This window comes from Grammomys surdaster, unplaced genomic scaffold (assembly GCF_004785775.1).
Source record: "Grammomys surdaster isolate TR1022 unplaced genomic scaffold, NIH_TR_1.0 255, whole genome shotgun sequence".
Classification (NCBI taxonomy): Eukaryota; Metazoa; Chordata; class Mammalia; order Rodentia; family Muridae; genus Grammomys; species Grammomys surdaster.
Genome location: NW_021604696.1, coordinates 7814599 through 7835316, shown reverse-complemented (window position 1 = coordinate 7835316; position 20718 = coordinate 7814599). Strand labels below are relative to the sequence as shown.

The 20718-nt window shown below is 39.0% G+C and overlaps 1 protein-coding gene across 1 annotated transcript in view; it reads left to right on the top strand.

Moving 5' to 3' along the window:
• Nucleotides 1-20718, top strand: part of Tsga10 (testis specific 10) — a 69835-nt gene that overhangs the window by 35117 nt on the left and 14000 nt on the right. The window contains exon 12 of the mRNA XM_028775478.1: nucleotides 1802-1987. Within this exon, the coding sequence (XP_028631311.1) occupies nucleotides 1802-1987 (186 nt within the window). The remainder of the gene's footprint in view (nucleotides 1-1801; nucleotides 1988-20718) is intronic.

Sequence of the window (20718 nt, the reverse complement as noted above, 5' to 3'; positions counted from 1 at the left end):
GAGAGAGAGAGCGAGAGCGAGCTCAGAGATTTCTGAATGTGGATGCATGTATCAGCTCTGTAATATAAAGCTTGTCTGAACACAGAGATGCATTTAGTACTGTGTACTAAGTACATAGAGATGTACTTAGGCAAAATGTCTAAAGTAGTGTGGTAAGTCACTATCATAGGTGTGCTGTTACCTCCCGGAGATTCTAAGTGTCTGTGGGAACTTTGCTTCCCTTAGCTGTGGATTTGATTTAACATATCATTTAATATCTGCATACAAACCTATTCTGAACAGTTGTTCATGGTGTACATAACATTTTTAAGGGCTTGCTGAGGTAAGGTATTTTTAGGACTCCTAGATTGTACCTGTCACCTGCAGGAGCTTTGGGACTTCTGAGTCTGGGGGGAGTATACATTTGATTAGAAAGGGTGGGGTGTTCATTTATTGCACTTTGGTTATTTTATTAGCTCAGGATTTCTGATAGAGAAATGTGCTGTTTTCAGGAAAGTACATTTCTGACATTAGTGAAATTCTAATGGAAGTTTAAAGAACAGGCTAGGCAGACCCAGGAAGGAGAACATTCCTGACATTAGAGAGATAGTAACTGAGTTTAAAGAACAGGCTAGGCAGACCACAGTACTGAGGCTTTTTCCTTATCCATGTGTATTCTGTGTGAATGTGTATGTCTATCTGTGCCTGAGTGCAGATGCCTTCAAAGGCTAGATGCCCCCAAGCTGGAGCTACAGAAAGTTGTGGGTTGCCCAACATGGTTGCTGGGAACCAAACTCGGGTTTTTACAGGAGCAGTATGAACCATCTCACCAGTCCCTAAGATAAGATACGATTTTTTGAAGTAGCCAGCAATGGTTATTTAACATAGTATATCATTTATGGAATTGAATTTTCCCTATAGAAAGCAGGTCCTACTTAAACTAATTTATTTATGGTATCACTTTGAAGATTTAAAAAAAAATCTGGTTCCACAGGTGGTAGACACAGCTCAGTGGTAAAAGTACTTGCCTAGTATGTACAAGGGCCTGGATTCAGTCCCTAGCACTGCCAAAAATAATCTGGCTTTGCACAATGTATTCATAAGTGTATATTATTAGCATACATTTGGTATTTTTGAGCAATATTTTTGAGCAATTTCTGACGACTTAATAGTAGAAAGTCCAAAAAAGATTGTAGTCTGTGACCAAGAAACTTGTGCTCAGAGTCAGGAGACATGGCTTAGTCATAAAGAGCACTCTTACAGAAGACTCAAGTTTAGTGTTCAGAACCAAAGTCAACTTCAGGAAACCCAAAATCTCTGGTCTCCAAGGGCACCAGCTCTCAATGTGAATACACACACACAAACACACACACACACACACACACCAGTTTAAAATAATAAAAATAAATCTTATCAGAGATACTTAAGATATGAAGGGGTCCTGCAAAAATTCTGTGGCCAGTACATACAGCTCAATAAAATGGTTGGGAGCAGGGCATGGTGGTGAGGAGGGTGACTGCTGAGGCCAGCAGGGGTCAGTAGACAGTCATGGAGGGAACGATTCCCTAAGAAGAGACACAGGGTGTGTTTGTCTAGGTCCTGAAGATGAGTAATCTGCTGAGAGGGTAACTGACTGACACAGGTCAGGGGAAGTCTTTATGTTCCTTACAGGATGACCACCTTTCTAGGTTAAGAGGTTAGTAGGATTTCTTCAAGGTTATGTAGCAAGTGACTTTCCAGTGGCCCAGATAGCAGTGTTCCATATGCACTTTATGTTAAATACTTTAAAGTTTGAAAGTAATACAGAAGATTTGCTTTGTAGGAATCTGAGAACCGGCAAATAATGGAACAACTCCGAAAAGCCAACGAAGATGCTGAAAACTGGGAAAATAAGGCCCGCCAACTAGAGGCAGAAAACAATACACTCAAACTGGAACTTATCACCGCTGAAGCAGAGGGCAACAGATTAAAGGAAAAAGTTGATGCCCTTAACAGAGAGGTTGAACAAGTAAGTTTGTAGAAATGGGCTTACAGTGTCTCACATGTCATATTAAGTGAGCTTGGCTTGTCTCAACATACTGACAAACAGTTGAATTATATAAATGCACTGTAGACAAACAGTTGAATTATATAAATGCACTGTAAGTTATAGCCTCTTAATTATTCTTTTATTCACCTTGGTTCTCAGGTGCCCACAACCAGAATAACTATCAGCTTTTTTTTCTTAGTTGGGAACTGTTAAAAACAAAAAAGAACAATAAAACAGATCTATTCCTACTCTGTAGATGTAAGAACATTAGCATGCTGCCACATTTGTTTCATGTATCTTTGTTTAAGGAAACGTATCATTAGAGTTAGGAGCAGTGTGGCTCAGTGATTAAGAGCTCTTGCTGATCTTCCAGAGGACCTGAGTTGCATTCCCAGGAGCCACATGGGGCACACACACACACACACAAACACACAAAAAAATAAAAATATGATAAATTAAAAGAAACCAAACATTAAACCTATAGCTTCTCACACAAATATTGGGTATATGTAATTTTACTTTATTCTAGTTGCTTCTCATGAGCTCACACTCTCTGTGCATCTCTCTCCTACCAGGGACATATAATGTTTTCTGTTTTTAAAGTCAGGTTTGTGTGTGTGTGTGTGTGTGTGTATGTGTTACCTGCCAGTGTAGTGGCATATGTGTGTGGATGCTGAGATTGGCAACTGGCATCTTCCTCAGTCATTTCCTACCTTACTCGTTTTCTGAGACAGGGTCTCTCAGTGAACCTGAAGACAGACAATTCAGCTAGCCTGGCTGTTCCGAAGGCCCCAGGACCCTCCTCTCTGCTCACCAGTGCTGGGGTTGCAGGTGTGCCCTACCATGTCTGGATTTGTTGTTTTTTTTTTAAAACATAGTTTCTGAGAGGTCAAATTCAGGTCCCCATGTTTGCATTGCAAACATTTTACTGACTGAGCTATCTTCCTAGACCTACTCTTCCCCCAATCCCTACCATGTGTGTGTGTGTGTTTTAAGATTTTTTAAATTTTATGTATATGAGTACACTGTTGCTGTCTTCAGACACACCAGAAGAGGGTGTCAGATCCCATTACAGATGGTTGTGAGTCACCATGTGGTTGCTTGGAATTGAACTCAGGGCCTCTGGAAGAGCAGCCAGTGCTCTTAACTGCTGAGCCATCTCTCCAGCCTTATTTTTATTTTAGTTGTATGTATGTTTATCAAATTGTTTTCTAAAAGTTTACTCTTGACAGAAACCATGGGTTATAATTTGCTTAAATACTATATTCAGTATTATGATCCTTAATTTTTCCACAGTTGTGTTTTATGTTTCCTAGATTACAAGTGAAACTGAATGTCTTTTAATACTACTTTTTAAAACTATAACTGATTTTTTTTTTTACCAAAACAATGTGTCTTCTAACCCCATGAAAATTACACAAACTCTCAGAAGCAACTGTGCATCAGAAATTAATTTGAAAGTTTTCCTTTCATACATTGTTAGCAAAGTACTTTTTAGGATAAGCGTCCTCTGTGCTAAAAAGACTGTGTTCTAAGAATACCTTTGATGGACATGTATGACCTCTTTAAGGAACTACCTCCACATATGGCTAAGATATTTGAGGCTTTCCCTTCAGCAAGAGCAAAACCAGGACTAAAAGCCCAATAGCGGGAAGCTGGGAGTCCTTGGCAGAAGGCTGACACTTGCCTGATTCACATTTTGTCAACAGCAGGTGGCACATGTCTGATGAAGACACAAGTTACAGGGTTCAGTGTTTATTGACCACTTAAGGTTCCTTTTGCGGCTGTTGGCAATTAATGCTACTTTAAATCTTCCTGGCGATGATGGTGGTGATGATGGTGGTGGTGGTGGCTTGAGTTCCTTGTTGCCGCCCCAATGCTCTGGATTCCCAAATGAACACACACACACACACACACACACACACACACACACAGCTCAATGGTTGAGCCACTCTCAAACTTCCATGTTGCTAATGTCTCCCTTCTGATACTCTGATACCTGAGTTATTACTTACTAAAATTTATATACTATCTTTGTTACCCTAGACCCAAGTAGTGGGAGCCTGGGGCTGCTTTTCCATGGCTCTTGTATGGTTAATATTCTCTCTCTCTCTCTCTCTCTCTCTCTCTCTCTCTCTCTCTCTCTCTGTCTCTGTCTCTGTCTCTGTCTCTTTCTCTCTTTTCTCTCTCTCTCCCCCTTCCCCCCTCCTTCTGTAGCTCTCAGGCCCGGATCTTATTCCTTTCCTGGCATGGCAAATCTCCTTTCTACCCTTGGTCCCCTTGCCCACGAATCCTAAAGTCCCACCTCTATTTTCTTGCCCTGCCATTGGCTGCTGGCAACTTTATGTACCAGTCAGAACCAACTAGGGGCAGGGACCCTCAGCATCTTACAAACTGACTCTTGTAAAATTTTGGGAATCCAAATAACACAATACAAGCATTAGACCAAATCCACAACACCTCTTAGTTGGGTTTTCTCTTAAATTTCTTTTCAATAAATTAAAATTTTTTAAAAAAATTTTTGTATGCATGAGTGTTTGCCTGGATGTATGTGTACATGAGGCCCATGGAGGACAGAAGAGGGCATCATATTCTCTGGAACAAATTACAGATGATTGTGTACAGCCATGTAGATGCTAGGATCCAAACCCTGGTCCTCTGCAAGAGCAGTAAGTGCTCTCAGCCATTGTGCAGACTCTCCAGCTCTTGGAATGATTCTTTTCTTACATGTGTATACATTTTTTTTATTCAGTTGTTTGTTTGTTTGGTTGGTTGGTTTTTCAAGACAGAGTTTTGTTTGTTTGTTTGTTTTAATGTAGCCTTGGCTGTCCTGGAACTCGCTCTGTAGACCAGGGTGACCTCTAACTCACAGAGATCTGCCTGCCTCTGCCTCTCAAGTGCTGGGATTAAAGGCATTGCTACCACCTCCAGCTGTATACTTTTCATATTAAGTGGCAGGAGTTCGCTATAATATTCTTGATCACAGCCTTTTTAAAGATTTAACTGTTAATTTGTCTTTTATTTGCAAGATAAAGAAATGTTAAATGCAGATGTACTTAGAATTATTATGAATCTTTTCTCATTTGATTTACGATTTTGTTTTCTTTAAGTGATTCTTTAGTGTTCTATGACCTGGAAGATATGTTTTTATTTTTTTATTTAAACTTATATAGAGGGTGAGACAGATAGGAGAAAGGAAGGATAGAGAAAAAGTTGGTAATTGTTACCAAAGTGTACTCAGGGGAGCGGAAATGCTCATAATATCCTCAGTATTCTAGTTAGTACAGCAGTGAATGACTGCTGTTCGACATCAGAAATTGATATAAAAGGAGATACAACTGTTGATACCCTGGTTTGTTCATTGCATACTGGTGTATTTCACCAGTATGATGTCAATTTAAAGACAAAAGACATTATCCTTAAAATGTATGTAAGTGGTAAGTGTATTTTTATCATCCCCCTCCCCTCTGAGGTTTGAGGGAGGGGAGTGATCTATGCATCCCGTCTGTGGTTGAGCATTCCCAGCAGGAAGTGATATATGTATCCGTCTATGGATGAACATTCCCGACAAGGAGTGATGTATGTATCCCGTCTGTGGTTCAGCATTCCCAACACTTAATTTCTGCACTTTGATCAAGTGAAGTTTCTACTTTACCACCAAAGACAAAAGACACTTACTGCTCTAATGAGGACCAAAAGTATAGCAGGCTCACCCATAGGACCTGTGGCCTCTCTAGCCACAGATTCTTGCCCAGATTTTCAGTATGAGGTGTGAATTTCCGCATGTGGGGTAGACCATAAATTTGATGAAAATACTTGGCTATCACCAAACATTCCTTCCACTCTGCATCCATGGGTGTATCTTGCCACACCAGTTGTTATTATAGCTCACAGGGCCAATACTATTATTAAGTAATAATCCTGGGTAAGACTGTCAATGACTCTCCACCCCCAGCAGCCTGCACAGCAACTTCCAGTAATATGGTTGCTTCCAGGTCAGCTCCAGCTTGATTTCTTCACGTTTGGTGACCAAAGTATGTGGTGACTTCAGTTACAGAGTATTACTGTCCTTTCCTCCCCTTTGAGGTAGGATGTCAGTGTATAGCCCAGGCTGATCTTGAACTCATGATATGTCTGCTTATGTCTCCCAGATTATAGGCACGTACCACCACACCAGGCTTACACATTTTCAAGTTACTGCTTTTTTAATGCCTTTTATTGAAAGTTATTCCTGTCATACAGTTTTCCTATTTAAAGTATATTCACTGGTCTTTGGAAAATTGAGTGTTATGACCCTGTAAAAATGAGTACTTTTGAACATTTTCATCACCCTAAAACAAACAAAAAAAATGTGCCCATTAGCTGTCACAACCAGCTACTCCACTTTCTGTCATGTCTTTGATCCATGTTGGGTTAAATTTTGTACATGGTATTAATTATAATTTTATACCCCTAAGATAAATCCTACTTGATCATTATGTATAATTATTATTCTCTTTTTTTGGTGCTAGATTTGGTTTTCTAGTAATTTTTGTTGAAGTTTTTTTTTTTATAACAACCTATATGTTTGTTATAAGATCCAAGTGGTAGTTGTAGGATCCATGTGACACCAATTTCTTATAATAAATTGGAAATGTTCCTTTTGCTTCTAGTTTTTGTAAGAGCTTGTATATGTTTGCTGCCAGTTTTTAAAAGGTTTGGTAGAATTGAGTCTAAAGCCATCTGAACCTGTTCTTTCTGGAAAGTTTTTAAATTACTAGTCAGACTCTTTGTTACAAGCCTATTCTATTTTTCTTTTATTCATTTAATACATTTAGTAATTTGTCAATTTCATTGAATTAATTTAATTACTCAGTATATCCTTATAATTATTTTATTTAATAAATCACACTTGCTTGGTTTCATCAAATGGAGAATATCTTTTGCCATTATTTACTCAAGTAGTTTTCTCCCTTGCCTTTTCTCTAAGATCTGGAATTAAAAATATAAATGTGTGGATCACTTGATACTGTTCCATAGATTATGAAGGCTCTATATATTTTCCCTGTCTTTTCTTCTTTGGATTCTTTTATTGTATCATTGCTATTTTTGTGTGTCATAAGTGTGTTGTGTGGTAAAAACAGATAAGCACATTTGTGTCTTTATACAATGTCACAATTGAGTAACAATACATTTACAACCTAAATCAGTTTCATTAGTTTCTGTTTGCCCAGCAATACCAATTTTGCCTTATAGCTAGCTGTTGGCAACCACAGGTTCTTTTATACCTTCCTTATTTACTAATAAGTAATTAGTACTGTGCATATTTATACACATGGGTTTATAGAATATCCAAGAAGAGTTTTAAACACTGTAGAGTTTAGAAAGGCTGTCCTGAGATGGAAGTAGAGACCTGACACAGATTCAAGAAGAGCCTATCTGTGACCAGATAAGACAACTTCTGAGCTCACAGGGGCAGAGCTGCTCAGGACTGGATCTGGATGCAGGTCAGGAATAGAGATAGAAATCCAGGGTAGGATTCAGGTCCAGGTCAGGGACAAAGAAGGAGTCCTTTGTTATGGCAGTTTTCCTGGACAAGACTCATGAGAAGGTACTGACCAGGCAGAGGTACTGCCAACAGTTGCTCTTGGAGGGCTTCTTCTAAAGTCTCAGGTAAGGTTCCATTTGCTTTGATTGATAGTTTTTCTCCCTTGCCTTTTTGCTAAGATTCTGGAATTGAAAGTCCAAATGGGTGGGTCACTTGATACTATTCCACTGATCATGAAGGCTCTGGATATTTTCTCTCAGGAGTCTGATTTTTCTGATATTATTTCTATTGTCATTATTCATTTGCATGATCTTTGGAGCTCATTGGCCAATCAATTTAGCTGAATTGGTGAGCTCCAGGCTCAGTGAGAGAACTCATCTTTTCAAAAGTAATGTGGAAAGTGACTAAGGAATGCACTTCATGTTGGCCACTGACACAGACAGACAGACAGACAGACAGAGACAGACAAAGAGGATGTAGAGCCACTCTTTTGCTCTTTCTTAGTATTTAAAATGAGGTAACTCATATCAAGGCTATTGCTCTGTAAGATAGCACACTGGGTCAAGTGCACACTGAAAGCTGTTATCTGTACAACGTAGAGTCAGCCAGAGTAGGCCCCGCATATTCCTCTGCAATGTTATATCTGCTTACAATGACTGATGCTCATTCTGGTTGTGGACACAATATTTTTTTTAAGATTTATTTATTTATTTTATGTATGTGAGCATACCATTGCTCTCTTCAGACACACCAGAAGAGGGCATCAGATCTCATTACAGATGGTTGTGAGCCACCATGTGATTGCTGAGAATTGAACTCAGGACCTCTGAAAGAGTAGTCGGTGCTCTTAACCACTGAGCCATCTTTCCAGCCCCAGACATATTTTTTTTATGAAATTTTTACATGTTTTACATGTTATATTTACATTCATGTTAGTTGTATTTTCTGAGACAGTTTTGAGGTGCACATGCTTACCTTGAACTTGCTACATAGCCATGAATTTCCTTTAGTGTGTGTTGCCAATGACTGAGCCTAGACAAACCCTCTCTCACTGGTTCATTTCCTAGTCTTCTCACTTTTTGGAAGAGCAGTGAAGTTATGCCTACAAGCCATGAACTTTGGACTTTTCTTGCCTCTTATGTACCTGAATCCCAGGTCACCAATCCAGTTTAACTGATTTAAAAATGTGTAATACCTTTCTATTCACTAATAAGTTGTCATGTTGCTAGCACATTTGGGTTCACTGTTATTTGATTCATCCTTTCTATTTATCATCATTTTCTTTCTTTCTATTTTTCCATCATACATATTTATTTTTCTTACATATTTCTGGCTGCCACTGCTTATAGATATGGAAGTTACACATTGTACATCTTTTCCTTTAGATGTTCAGATAAGTGTTAACATCACCAACTCCCTAGCAATAGTTGACTAACAAGCACCACACCATGCTCACTAGCACACACTTGAGCTTTTTGTCACCCCACTCCCACATTTCACGACCTTATTATGCACTATTTTAGTTTCACAGTTTTTTTTTGCTGTACATCATGTTAGTGCATTATTGACAGCAGTTAATTTAAAGAAAGTATCTAGATGTCTATTAACAGAATATATAAAATAAACATAGGGTATATATGCAATGAAGTTTTATTCAGCCAGGAATAAAAAAAAAAATCAAAAACACAGGACGGAATGAGAGATCATTGTCATAATATGCAAAATGAGGAAGGCTCAGAATGATAAAAATTACATATCATCTCTCATATGTAGAATCTTGTTTTAACACATATGAATACCATGCGTATACAATACATACACAGCTCAATAATACAAGGACTATGTTTTTACTTTTAGTGAACAGAATCAGGAGGGCAGAGGGAAGAAGAGTTCATTTGTTATTTTCCTTGTTATTGTGACAAATACCTGAGAAAAACGATACAAGAAAGGAAAGATTCCTTTTGGCTCACAGTTTGAGCACACAATACAGTTCTGTATGGTGAGAAATCATGGTGACAAGAACTTGAAGCAGTTAGTTACAATTTCTCTGTCATCAGACAATAGAGAAAGATGAATATGGTGCTTAGCTCCCTTTGTTGATTTCATTCAGTCTTGATCCCCAGTTATGGAACACTACTGCCGATGCTATAGATTGCTCTTCGCATGTCAATTTAATTCATCTAGATAATTCCTCACAGTCACATCCTGAGATTGACAATCAAGATTATTCATCACACAACACTACTCATAATTATTTTGACCTCCATGTATATAAATATATATAGTGATTTTTAGCCATTTTCTTTTACCCCTTGTCTTTGTAAACTTATGTCAATCTCATAATGCAAAATGCAATCAGTCTGATTTCAAAAGACTCTATAGTCTTTAAAGATTCCAACTCTGTTAAAAAAAAATCCAAGCTCCTAATCTCTTTTGAGACTCAGGAAAGCTTTTAATTGTGAGTTTTCCCACAATAAAAAACAAATTAAATACTTTTAAATATACAATGGCACAAAATAAACATCTCAAAAGAAAAGAATTCAGGTATAGCAAGGAAGTGTCATATCAAAGCAAGATCAAAAGCCCAGAAGGAAACTGGGGATGTGGCTCAGAGGTAGAGTGCATACTTGTATTGAACAAGGCAATCAGCTAAATCCCTGATATTCTGTACAAAAAGGGAAGTAGAAGTTTGGGGATGAAGAGATGACTCAGAGGATAAGAGCAATTGGTGTTCTTCTAGATGTTTAGGATTCATTTTGCAGCACTAATATGGAAACTCACAACCATCTGTAATTTTAGTTCTAGTGGATTCAGTATCCTCTTCTGTCATCTCAAAGTACTACATGCATATTGTGCACAGATACACATGCAGGCAAAACACTCACACATATAAAACTAAAAATAAATCTTTATAAATGGAATTCTTTCAATGAAAACAAAAAATTCAAATAAGCAAATAATGCAAACAAAAATAAAGATGAAATCAACAAACCCCATAGCTCCATGTTTATTATCTGGGACTTGTGATGGAATTAGCTGACCTCCAGAGAGTTTGGAACTAATTCTTCTTGATATACGAAGCTTTTCTCAGAGATCCCCAGGACGCTAGTATCTCTAAAACCATGGGCCTTCCATTTTACTTTAGGCTTCATCTTTATAACTGTTTGCTGTGTCCTGTCTAGCCTCAATGATTCTTTGGAAATATGGCTCGAGATACCTCAAATCTTCTCAATATTCCATCTGTATGCCTATAAAACTAGTACCACATGGCTACTGTTACAAACTTCTACTGCCAGCTCAGGATAGGGCTTTGTCTTACTTGACCCTTCAGAACTCATTCAGTGCTTGTTCTGACTAGGGGAGTCCTTTGATGACATTCTCATTTTAAACTCCAGTCTTGGAAAGAACTTGGATTTGTACAAATTAGAGCCTTAGAAAAATTAGAAATTAGAAAGGGTTGTCTTGCCTTTCAGGTACTTGTGGCATGGCTTCACTTAGTTCAAATTTCAGTGGCAATTACAGATGCTTTGTCTTCTTCACTTTCCTATTCTGGTAATTTAAATTTGCTCACAAATGTTTTCTTTCCAAATTGTACATTTTGTTTGTTTGTTTGTTATCATTGTTGTTCTCATTGCAGACATATTCAACTGAAGCACTGGATCCCTCCCTAAGTGCTCCCAGGCTGGTGGTTTAGAGTCTGGGAGCTGTGGTTGGTTGGTATTGTTGCTCTCCTCATGGTGCCGAAAATCCTTTCAGCTCTCCTTCAGTCTTCACTCCTCTATTGAGAACCCCATGATCAGTTCAATGGCTAGTTGTGAGCTTCTGCCTCTGAGTACGTCAGACTCTTGAAGACCTCTGAGGAGATATCCATATCAGGCTCTTATCAGCATGCACTTCCTGACTTCCACATCAGCATCTACCTTTGGTGATTGCACATGGGATAGATACTCAGGTGGAGTGGTCTTGAGACGGCCCCTCCTTCAGTTTCTGTCCCTCACTTTGTCTCCATATTTGCTCCCTTGAGTATTTTGTTGCTCCTTCTAAGAAGGACCGAATCACCCCCACTTGGTCTTCCTTCTTTATGGGCTTCATGTGGCCTGTGAGTTGCATTTTGGGCATTTCAAGGTTCCGGGCTAATATCCAATAATCAGTGAGTGAATACCATGTGTGTTCTTTTGTGATTGGCTTACCTCACTCAGGATGATAATTTCTAGTTCCATCCATTTACCTAGGAACCTCTCGAATTCATTGTTTTTAATAGCTGAGTAATACTCCATTGTGTAAATATACCACATTTTTTGAATCCATTCCTCAGTTGAAGGACATCTGGGTTCTTTCCAGCTCCTGGCCATTATAAACAAGGCTGCTATGAACATAGTTGAGCATATGTCCTTGTTATATGTTCGAGCATCTTCTGGGTATATGCCTAGGAGTGGTATAGCTGGATCCTCAGGTAATGCTATGTCCAATTTTCTGAGGAACTGCCAGACTGATTTCCAAAGTGGTTGCACCATCTTGCAGTCCCACCAACAATGGAGGAGTGTTCCTCTTTCTCCACACCCTCGCCAGCATCTACTATCACCTGAGTTTTTAATCTTAGCCATTCTGACTGGTGTGAGATGGAATCTCAGGGTTGTTTTGATTTGCATTTCCCTGACGACTAAGGATGCTGAACATTTCTTTAGGTGCTTCTCGGCCATTCAAGTTTCTTCTGTTGAAAATTCTTTGTTAAGCTCTATACCCCATTTTTTAATAGGGTAATTTGGTTGTCTGGAGTCTAATTTCTTGAGTTCTTTGTATATATTGGATATTAGCCCTCTATCAGATGAAAGATTGGTAAAGATCTTTTCCCAATTTGTTGGTTGTCATTTTGTCCTATTGACAGTGTCCTTTGCCTTACAGAAACTTTGCAATTTTATGAAGTCCCATTTGTCAATTCTTGATCTTAGAGCATATGCCATTGGAGTTCTGTTCAGGAACTTTTCCCCTGTGCCCAAGTATTCGAGGCTCTTCCCCACCTTCTCTTCTATTAGTTTCAGTGTATCTGGTTTTATGTAGAGGTCCTTTATCCACTTAGATTTGAGCTTTGTACAAGGAGATAAGAATGGATCAATTTTCATTCTTCTACATGTTGTCCTCCAGTTGAACCAGCACCATTTGTTGAAAATGCTGTCCTTTTTCCACTGGACAGTTTTAGCTCCTTTGTCAAAGATCAAGTGACCATAGGTGTGTGGGTTCATTTCTGGGTCTTCAATTCTATTCCATTGATCTTCCTGCCTGTCTCTGTACCAATACCATGTAGTTTTTATCACTATTGCTCTGTAGTACAGTTTGAGGTCAGGGATGGTGATTCCTCCAGAAGTTCTTTTATTGTTGAGAATAGTTTTCGCTATCCTGGGTTTTTTGTTATTCCATATGAATTTGAGAATTTCCTTTTCTAACTCTGTGAAGAATTGAGTTGGGATTTTAATGGGGATTGCATTGAATCTGTAGATTGCTTTTGGCAAGATGGCCATTTTTATTATATTAATCCTGCCAATCCATGAGCATGGGAGATCTTTCCATCTTCTGAGATCTTCTTCAATTTCTTTCTTCAGGGACTTGAAGTTCTTGTCATACAGGTCTCTCACTTGCTTGGTTAGATTCACACCAAGGTATTTTATATTATTTGCGACTATTGTGAAGGGTGTCATTTCCCTAATTTCTTTTTCAGTCTGTTTATCTTTCATGTAGAGGAAGGCTACTGATTTGTTTGAGTTGATTTTATAACCAGCCACTTTGCTGAAGTTGTTTATCAGGTTTAGGAGTTCTCTGGTGGAAGTTTTGGGGTCACTTAAGTATACTATCATATCATCTGCAAATAGTGATATTGTGACTTCTTCCTTTCCTATTTGTATCCCTTTGACTTCTTTTTGTTGTCTAATTGCTCTGGCTAGGACTTCCAGTACTATATTGAATAGGTAGGGGGGAGAGTGGGCAGCCTTGTCTAGTCCCTGATCTTAGTGGGATTGCTTCAAGTTTCTCTCCATTTAGCTTGATGTTGGCTACTGGTTTGCTGTAAATTGCTTTTACTATGTTTAGGTAGGGGCCTTGAATTCCTGATCTTTCCAAGACTTTTATCATGAAGGGATGTTGAATTTTGTCAAATGATTTCTCAGCATCTAGTGAGATGATCATGTGGTTTTTTTCTTTAAGTTTGTTTATATAGTGGATTACATTGATGGATTTCTGAATATTGAACCATCCCTGCATTCCTGGGATAAAACCTACTTGATCATGGTGGATGATTGTTTTGATGTGGTCTTGGATTCGGTTTGCTAGAATTTTATTGAGTATTTTTGCATCGATGTTCATAAGGGAGATTGGTCTGAAGTTCTCTTTCTTTGTCGGGTCCTTGTGGGGTTTGGGTATGAGTGTAATTGTAGCTTCATAGAACGAATTGGGTAGTGTTCCTTCTGTCTCTATTTTGTGGAATAGTTTGAAGAGAATTGGTATTAGGTCTTCCTTGAAGGTCTGATAGAATTCAGCACTAAAACCATCTGGTCCTGGCCTTTTTTTAGTGGGGAGACTTTTAATGACTGCTGCTATTTCCTGAGGGGTTATGGGACTATTTAGATGGTTTATCTGCTCCTGGTTTAACTTCGGTACCTGGTATCTGTCTAGGAAATTGTCCATTTCATCCAGGTTTTCCAGTTTTGTTGAGTATAGGCCTTTGTAGTAGGATCTGATGATTTTTTGAATTTCTTCAGTTTCTGTTGTTATGTCTCCCTTTTCAGTTCTGATTTTATTAATTTGGATACTGTCTCTGTGCCCTCTGGTTAATCTGGCTAACGGTTTATCTATCTTGTTGATTTTCTCAAAGAACCACCTCCTGGTTTTATTGATATTTTGTATTGTTCTTTCTGTTTCTATTTGGTTGATTTCAGCCCTGAGTTTGATTATTTCCTGCCTTCTACTCCTCCTGGGTGTATTTGCTTCTTTTTGTTCTAGAGCTTTTAGTTGTGCAGTCAAGTTGTTAGTGTGTGCTCTTTCCAGTTTCTTTTTGTAGGCACTTAGAGCTATGGGTTTTCCTCTTATCACTGCCTTCATGGAGTCCCACAAGTTTTGGTATGATGTGTCCTCATTTTCATTGAATTCTAAAAAGTCTTTTATTTCTTTCTTTATTTCTTCCTTGACCAAGTCATCATTGAGTAGAGAGTTGTTCAGTTTCCATGTGCACGTTGGTTTTCCATTGGTTTTGTCATTATTAAAGACCAGTCTTAGTCCGTGGTGATCTGATAAGATGCAAGGGATTATTTCAATCTTTTTTGTATCTGTAGAGGGTTGTTTTGTGACCAATTATATGGTCTGTTTTGGAGAAGGTACCATGAGGTGCTGAGAAAAAGGTATATTCTTTTGTTTTAGGATGAAATGTTCTATAGATGTCTGTTAAGTCCATTTGGTTCATAACTTCTGTTAATATCAAAGTGTCTCGGTTTAGTTTCTGTTTCCATGATCTGTCCATTGCTGAGAGTGGGGTGTTGAAATCCCCCACTATTATTGTGTGAGGTGTAATGTGTGTTTTGAGCTTTAGTAAAGTTTCTTTTATGTATGTAGGTGCCCTTGCATTTGGAGCATAGATGTTCAGAATTGAGAGTTCACCTTGGTAGATTTTTCCTTTGATGAGTCTGAAGTGTCCTTCCTTATCTTTTTTGATTAATTTTGGATGAAAGTCGATTTTATTTGATATTAGAATGGCTACTCCAGCTTGTTTCTTGGGACCATTGGCTTGGAAAATTGTTTTCCACCCTTTTATTCTGAGGTAATGTCTGTCTTTGTCACTGAGGTGCGTTTCTTGTATGCAGCAAAATTCTGGGTCTTGTTTGTGTATCCAGTTTGATGGTCTGCATCTTTTTATTGGGGAATTGAGACCATTGATGTTAAGAGATATTAAGGAAAAATGATTGTGGCTTCCTGTTATTTTTGTTATTAGAGGTAAAGTTATGTTTGTATAGTTATCTTCTTTTGGGGTTGTTGGAAGATTACTTCCTTGCTTTTTCTAGGTTGTAGTTTCCCTCCTTGTGTTGGCGTTTTCCATCAATTATCCTTTAAAGTGCTGGGTTTGTGGGAAGATATTGTGCAAATTTGGTTTTGTCATGGAATATCTTGGTTTCACCATCTATAGTGATTGAGAGTTTTGCTGGGTCTAGTAATCTGGGCTGGCAATTGTGTTCTCTTAGGGTCTGTATGATGTCAGTCCAGGCTCTTCTGGCTTTTATAGTCTCTGGTGAGAAGTCTGGTGTAATTCTTATAGGTCTGCCTTTATATGTTACTTGACCTTTTTCCCTTACTGCTTTTAGTATTTTTTCTTTGTTTTGTGCATCTGATGTTTTGATTATTATGTGACAGGAGGTATTTCTTTTCTGGTCTAGTCTATTTGGTGTTCTGTAGGCTTCTTGTATGTTTATGGGCATCTTGTTCTTTAGGTTAGGGAAGTTTTCCTCAATAATTTTGTTGAGGATATTTACTGGCCCTTTAAGTTGGGAATCTTCATTCCCGTCTATACCTATTATCCTTAGGTTTGGTCTTCTCATTGTGTCCTGGATTTCCTGGATGTTTTGAGTTAGGAGTTTTTTGCATTTTGCATTTTCTTTGACAACTGTGTCAATATTTTCCACCGTATCTTCTGCATTTAAGATTCTCTCTTCTATCTCTTGTATTCGGTTGGTGATGCTTGCGTCTATGACTCCTGAGCTCTTTCTTAGGTTTTCTATCTCCATGGTTGTCTCCCTTTGAACTTTCTTTATTGTTTCTGTTTCCAGTTTCAGATCCTGAATGTTTTTGTTTAATTCCTTCTTTGTGTTTTCTTGCATTTCTTTAAGGGATTTCTGTGATTCCTCTTTAAGGGCTTCTATCTGTTTACTTGTACTCTCCTGTATTTCTTTAATGGAGTTACTTAATTCCTTCTTATAATCCTCTATCATCATCATGAGAAGTGATTTTAATTCTGAATCCTGCTTTTCAGGTGTGATGGGGTGTTCAGGGCTTGCTATATTGGGAGAACTGGGTACTGATGATGCCAAGAAACTTGGGTTTCCGTTGCTTATGTTCTTGTGCTTGCCTTTCGCCATCTGGATAACTCTAGTGGTACCTGCCCTCACTGTGTAAGACTGGAGTCTGTATTTCCAGTTATCTTGCTTATTGCAGAGCTCCTCGGAGTCCAGATGTCTCTGTGGTCTTATGCTCCTAATCTCCTGGGTGGAAGAACTCCTGGGACTCAGGCCACCTCTTGGATCTGGAAATCCTTCTACTCTGAGTGCAGTGGCTCCTCAATGACTCAGGATTCAGTTTCTCCACAGGACAGGAGCAGACCGATTCTGTTTCTGCTCCAGCCCAAAGTACCAGGCAGGGGCGGAAGGGAAGTGGAATTCCGGAGGGGCGGGGTTTGGGTAGCTGCTGTGCCCTGAATGTCCCTGGCTCCCAGATGTATCTCTGGGGCTTAGGGAGTGAGATGGAGTTCTTACCAGCTGCTCTGAGTGCAGTGGCTCCTCGATGACTCAGGATTCTGTTTCTCCACAGGACAGGAGTAGACCGACTCTGTGTCTGCTCCAGCCCAAAGGACCAGGCAGGGGTGGAAGGGCAGTTTCACAGTTTTTATATGTCTCAATACATAATCATTGCTGTTCTTGTGATCAGTACTGTTTGTATGTACCTAGAGACGTATAAAGCCTTTGTTCACTTGTTTCTTGTGTTCTGTTTCTTCTTTACTTGGTTTCATTTTCTGACCTTCCTTCCTGCAGAAACCAGTATGTTCATTTTTTTCATCTCTTTGAAAATGACTAGCATACCCTTAGCCTTGAGAGCTAGTTTAGCTGAACATAGAATTCTGGACTGAGAATATTTCCCTTTATAACTTTAACCTGGTATGGATTGGAGAAATGACTCAGTGGTTAAGAACGCATACGGCCTTTGCAGAGGACCTGAGCTCAGTTCCCCAACCCATGTCTGACAGCTCACAACTGCCTGTAATAATCAAGAGGGTTTGATGCCTTCTTCTGGCTTCCAGGGATACCTGCATGCCCATGGTGGACACATACACACAAATAAAAATAGAAACCTTAAAGACAATGGCCCCTGTTCTTGTTGATAGATCTGTTTTCATTCCAGTGTCTCTCCTCAAGTGTCTCCCTCTTATGGTCTTGTCTTTTTCTGAGATTTGTTTCCTCTGGTTTTGGTAGTTTGGGTTTTTCTTTCTCTGTTTCATTCAGAGTACTTGTACCTTTTATTAGTTCTGGAAATGTTTCAGATATTACTTCTTGAACATTACAGCTTTCAAGTTCCTTCTCCTATTCCCTCTCTTTTCCCCTCAATTCTTACTTTATCTTGACTCATTTCCTGTCACTATTGGTTCTGTCATAGTGTGTGCATGTCTGTGTTCTGTGCCTTTTCTTCCATGTCACTGATCTCTTTTCCTCTGTTTTGGTCTGTTCTTGGTGTGTTTGTTAAGGTTTTCACTAAGACACTATGTTTCTTTGTAGAAGAGCTATTCAATTATTTTTCAAATGTGCCATTTTTCCATGTGTTTTTTCTTTTCAAATTCCTTCCGTAATGTCTTTGTACTTTCCAGCATATTTTGCTCTATAAGGTGGATTTCTGGAAGTGAGATTTTTTATGTTGCTCTAATATGGCATCGAGGTGGATTTTGACCTCCTGTATTCACAGGCGTTTCTTAGAATTCTCCACTGCATGGAATCTCGTGTGGTGCTGTTGTTTTGCTTTTGTATAGTGACTCTAGGTTATTACTGACAGGGCACAAACCTTATGTTAACATTTCAAAGTAGAAATGAGTAAAGTAGCATCCCAAAGTTATTAGAATAAAAGTGTATGTTTATCACAGAAGAAATTGTTTTCCTATCCAGAGATCTAGTCCAGATCAGCCTTTAGTGGTTTCTGTATGGCTAAATAGACATCCCCCCTTCTTTCACTTATAGTACATTATTCAAGAATCCCAGGTTATATAGAAGGCATGGTTCTTTTTATGTGTGTGAGTGTGTGTTTACAGAAGCCATCTAGAAAAGGCTATAGCAAGCAAGTTTCCTGGAGATGTTCCACCATTTGAATGCCTGCAATGGGTGCACGTTGCAGAGGCATGGCCTCGAGACTTTGTCCCAGGATTGCTTCTCAATGCTAATATGCCTTTCCTACTACTATTACATAGCCTAATGATTCTTGGGCATCAGCCTGCCCTATTGGGGAAATTTCCTGCAAATAACATGAAGATGACCTTTCATGAATTAATGCTGTTTAGATGAAGTAAAGACTTTATAGAATTCCTGATTTGATTCAAATACTTTTAGGAAGAAAGTTTAAGGAGATGGTTTTAGTTGTTCAGTTAGAAAGATGTAATAAAGTTAGAATCAAGAACAGACCCTGGGCCTTAAATAGGATGACTAACTCTGTGAAACAACAGATAGATAATTTGGTAGCAAAACCTATTCAGATACATTATCATAAGTTAGCTATAGAGGATCACGAGACTCAAGATGAGGTTGTTACTCTATCCAGGGTGTTCCCAAAACCCATCTCCACCCAACCTAAAAGGGGACTTCCACTCCTAGACCAAGCAGAGAGGGGCCACCCAGAACCCCCTCTGACTGGCGATCTGAATTCTTACTTAGGCTGCGAGGCTAAGCACTGCAAGGGAATATCAATAAAAGTTAAAAATATCTCTCTGGGTTCCCTGAGGGACAAGCCTGACTGCATAGGGGTTGATGTCAAAAGTATCCCCTCTCCAGGAAAAAGACATCAGGATGGGTATGGCCCTCATGCCTCACTGGACAACGACAGGGGGACCGGAGCCATTACAAGATCCCCTTCAACTACTGGAAGTCAGGCCTCTATCCTCGCCTTCGAAAGATTAGAATCACCACTATACTTAGAGAAGGGAGGAGATGTCAGGGGCAGCCCTGCTGATACACTGAAGGCCTAAAATCAGCCATAGGTCTAAAATCAGCAATAGGCCTGACATACATGCATGCTAACACAAACTCTTGGGTCTCTGTGGAATAACACCGAAACAGATAGCTATAAGCTACTGTAAACAGGCAGCTTTTGTGGAAATTTACCAGTTTGAGTAGTCATAGACCTTGTAAATAGGTAGCCTAGGAGGATAGTACCAACTTAGATAAGGACAAGTGAATCATAGGCAGAGTCATAGTGACCTGTCCCCTGAATATTCACCCAGCCAATATCCTGTTCTGAAAGATAACTGTACTTCCCCTGAACACCTATGCTCTGGTGTCATCCCTTCCCCACATCCTGCCTTTTTGTGTTTATAACCTCTGTGTGAATAAGTAAAAATTACAATTTGATTTTAAAAGAAAGAAAGAAAGAAAGAAAGAAAGAAAGAAAGAAAGAAAGAAAAGAAAAGTTAAAATAAAGAAAAAAAAACAGAATGTATCCCCTCATAGAATAGTAAGTAAAGGCTGTATAATAAAGAATACAGTGAGCTTTCATAAATTGCACTAAGAAGAGAAATTAGCTTGGGACAGATTTGTGATCCATGAAAAACACTCACTCTAGGTCAGGTCCAAGGATGAAGCCACAGGTGTGCACCGTGATAAAGCAAGGCCACGTGAAACTGTTGCCTTGAACTTACAATGTGCTTATAGAGTGAAACACTGCTTTGAACTTACTATCGCCATCCTTCTGTAATTCCCCTTCTCTGTAAACTTTTATCTATGTGTAATTTTATGAAGAACTTTTGTCAGAAGGTATAAAAAGGCTGAGAGAGAAAAATAAAGTGTGGTTGTTGAGGCTGTGTTCTGTCCACCAAATGGATATATGTCTGTGTGTATGTATGTATGTATGTATGTATGTATGTATGTATGTATGGAAACTTAAGAGTTAAAAGAGTTTAAAGTTTCTCTCTGGGCATTCTTGCAGCCCCAGATAATTAAGTTTTGTTCTGTCAGTAGTGCTGACCCCATAAATTGCCCACCACTGTCAGCAGAGTTTCAGGGCCAATTGGCTTCTATCAGCACAACCCTAATCACCAACACCATACCCCGTCACTGCCTGCCGCAGTTTATCCTATGATGTCAAAGTTGGTCTTTAACAGTGTGTGTGTGTGTGTGTGTGTGTGTGTGTGTGTGTGTGAGAGAGAGAGAGAGAGAGAGAGAGAGAGAGAGAGAGAGAGAGAGAG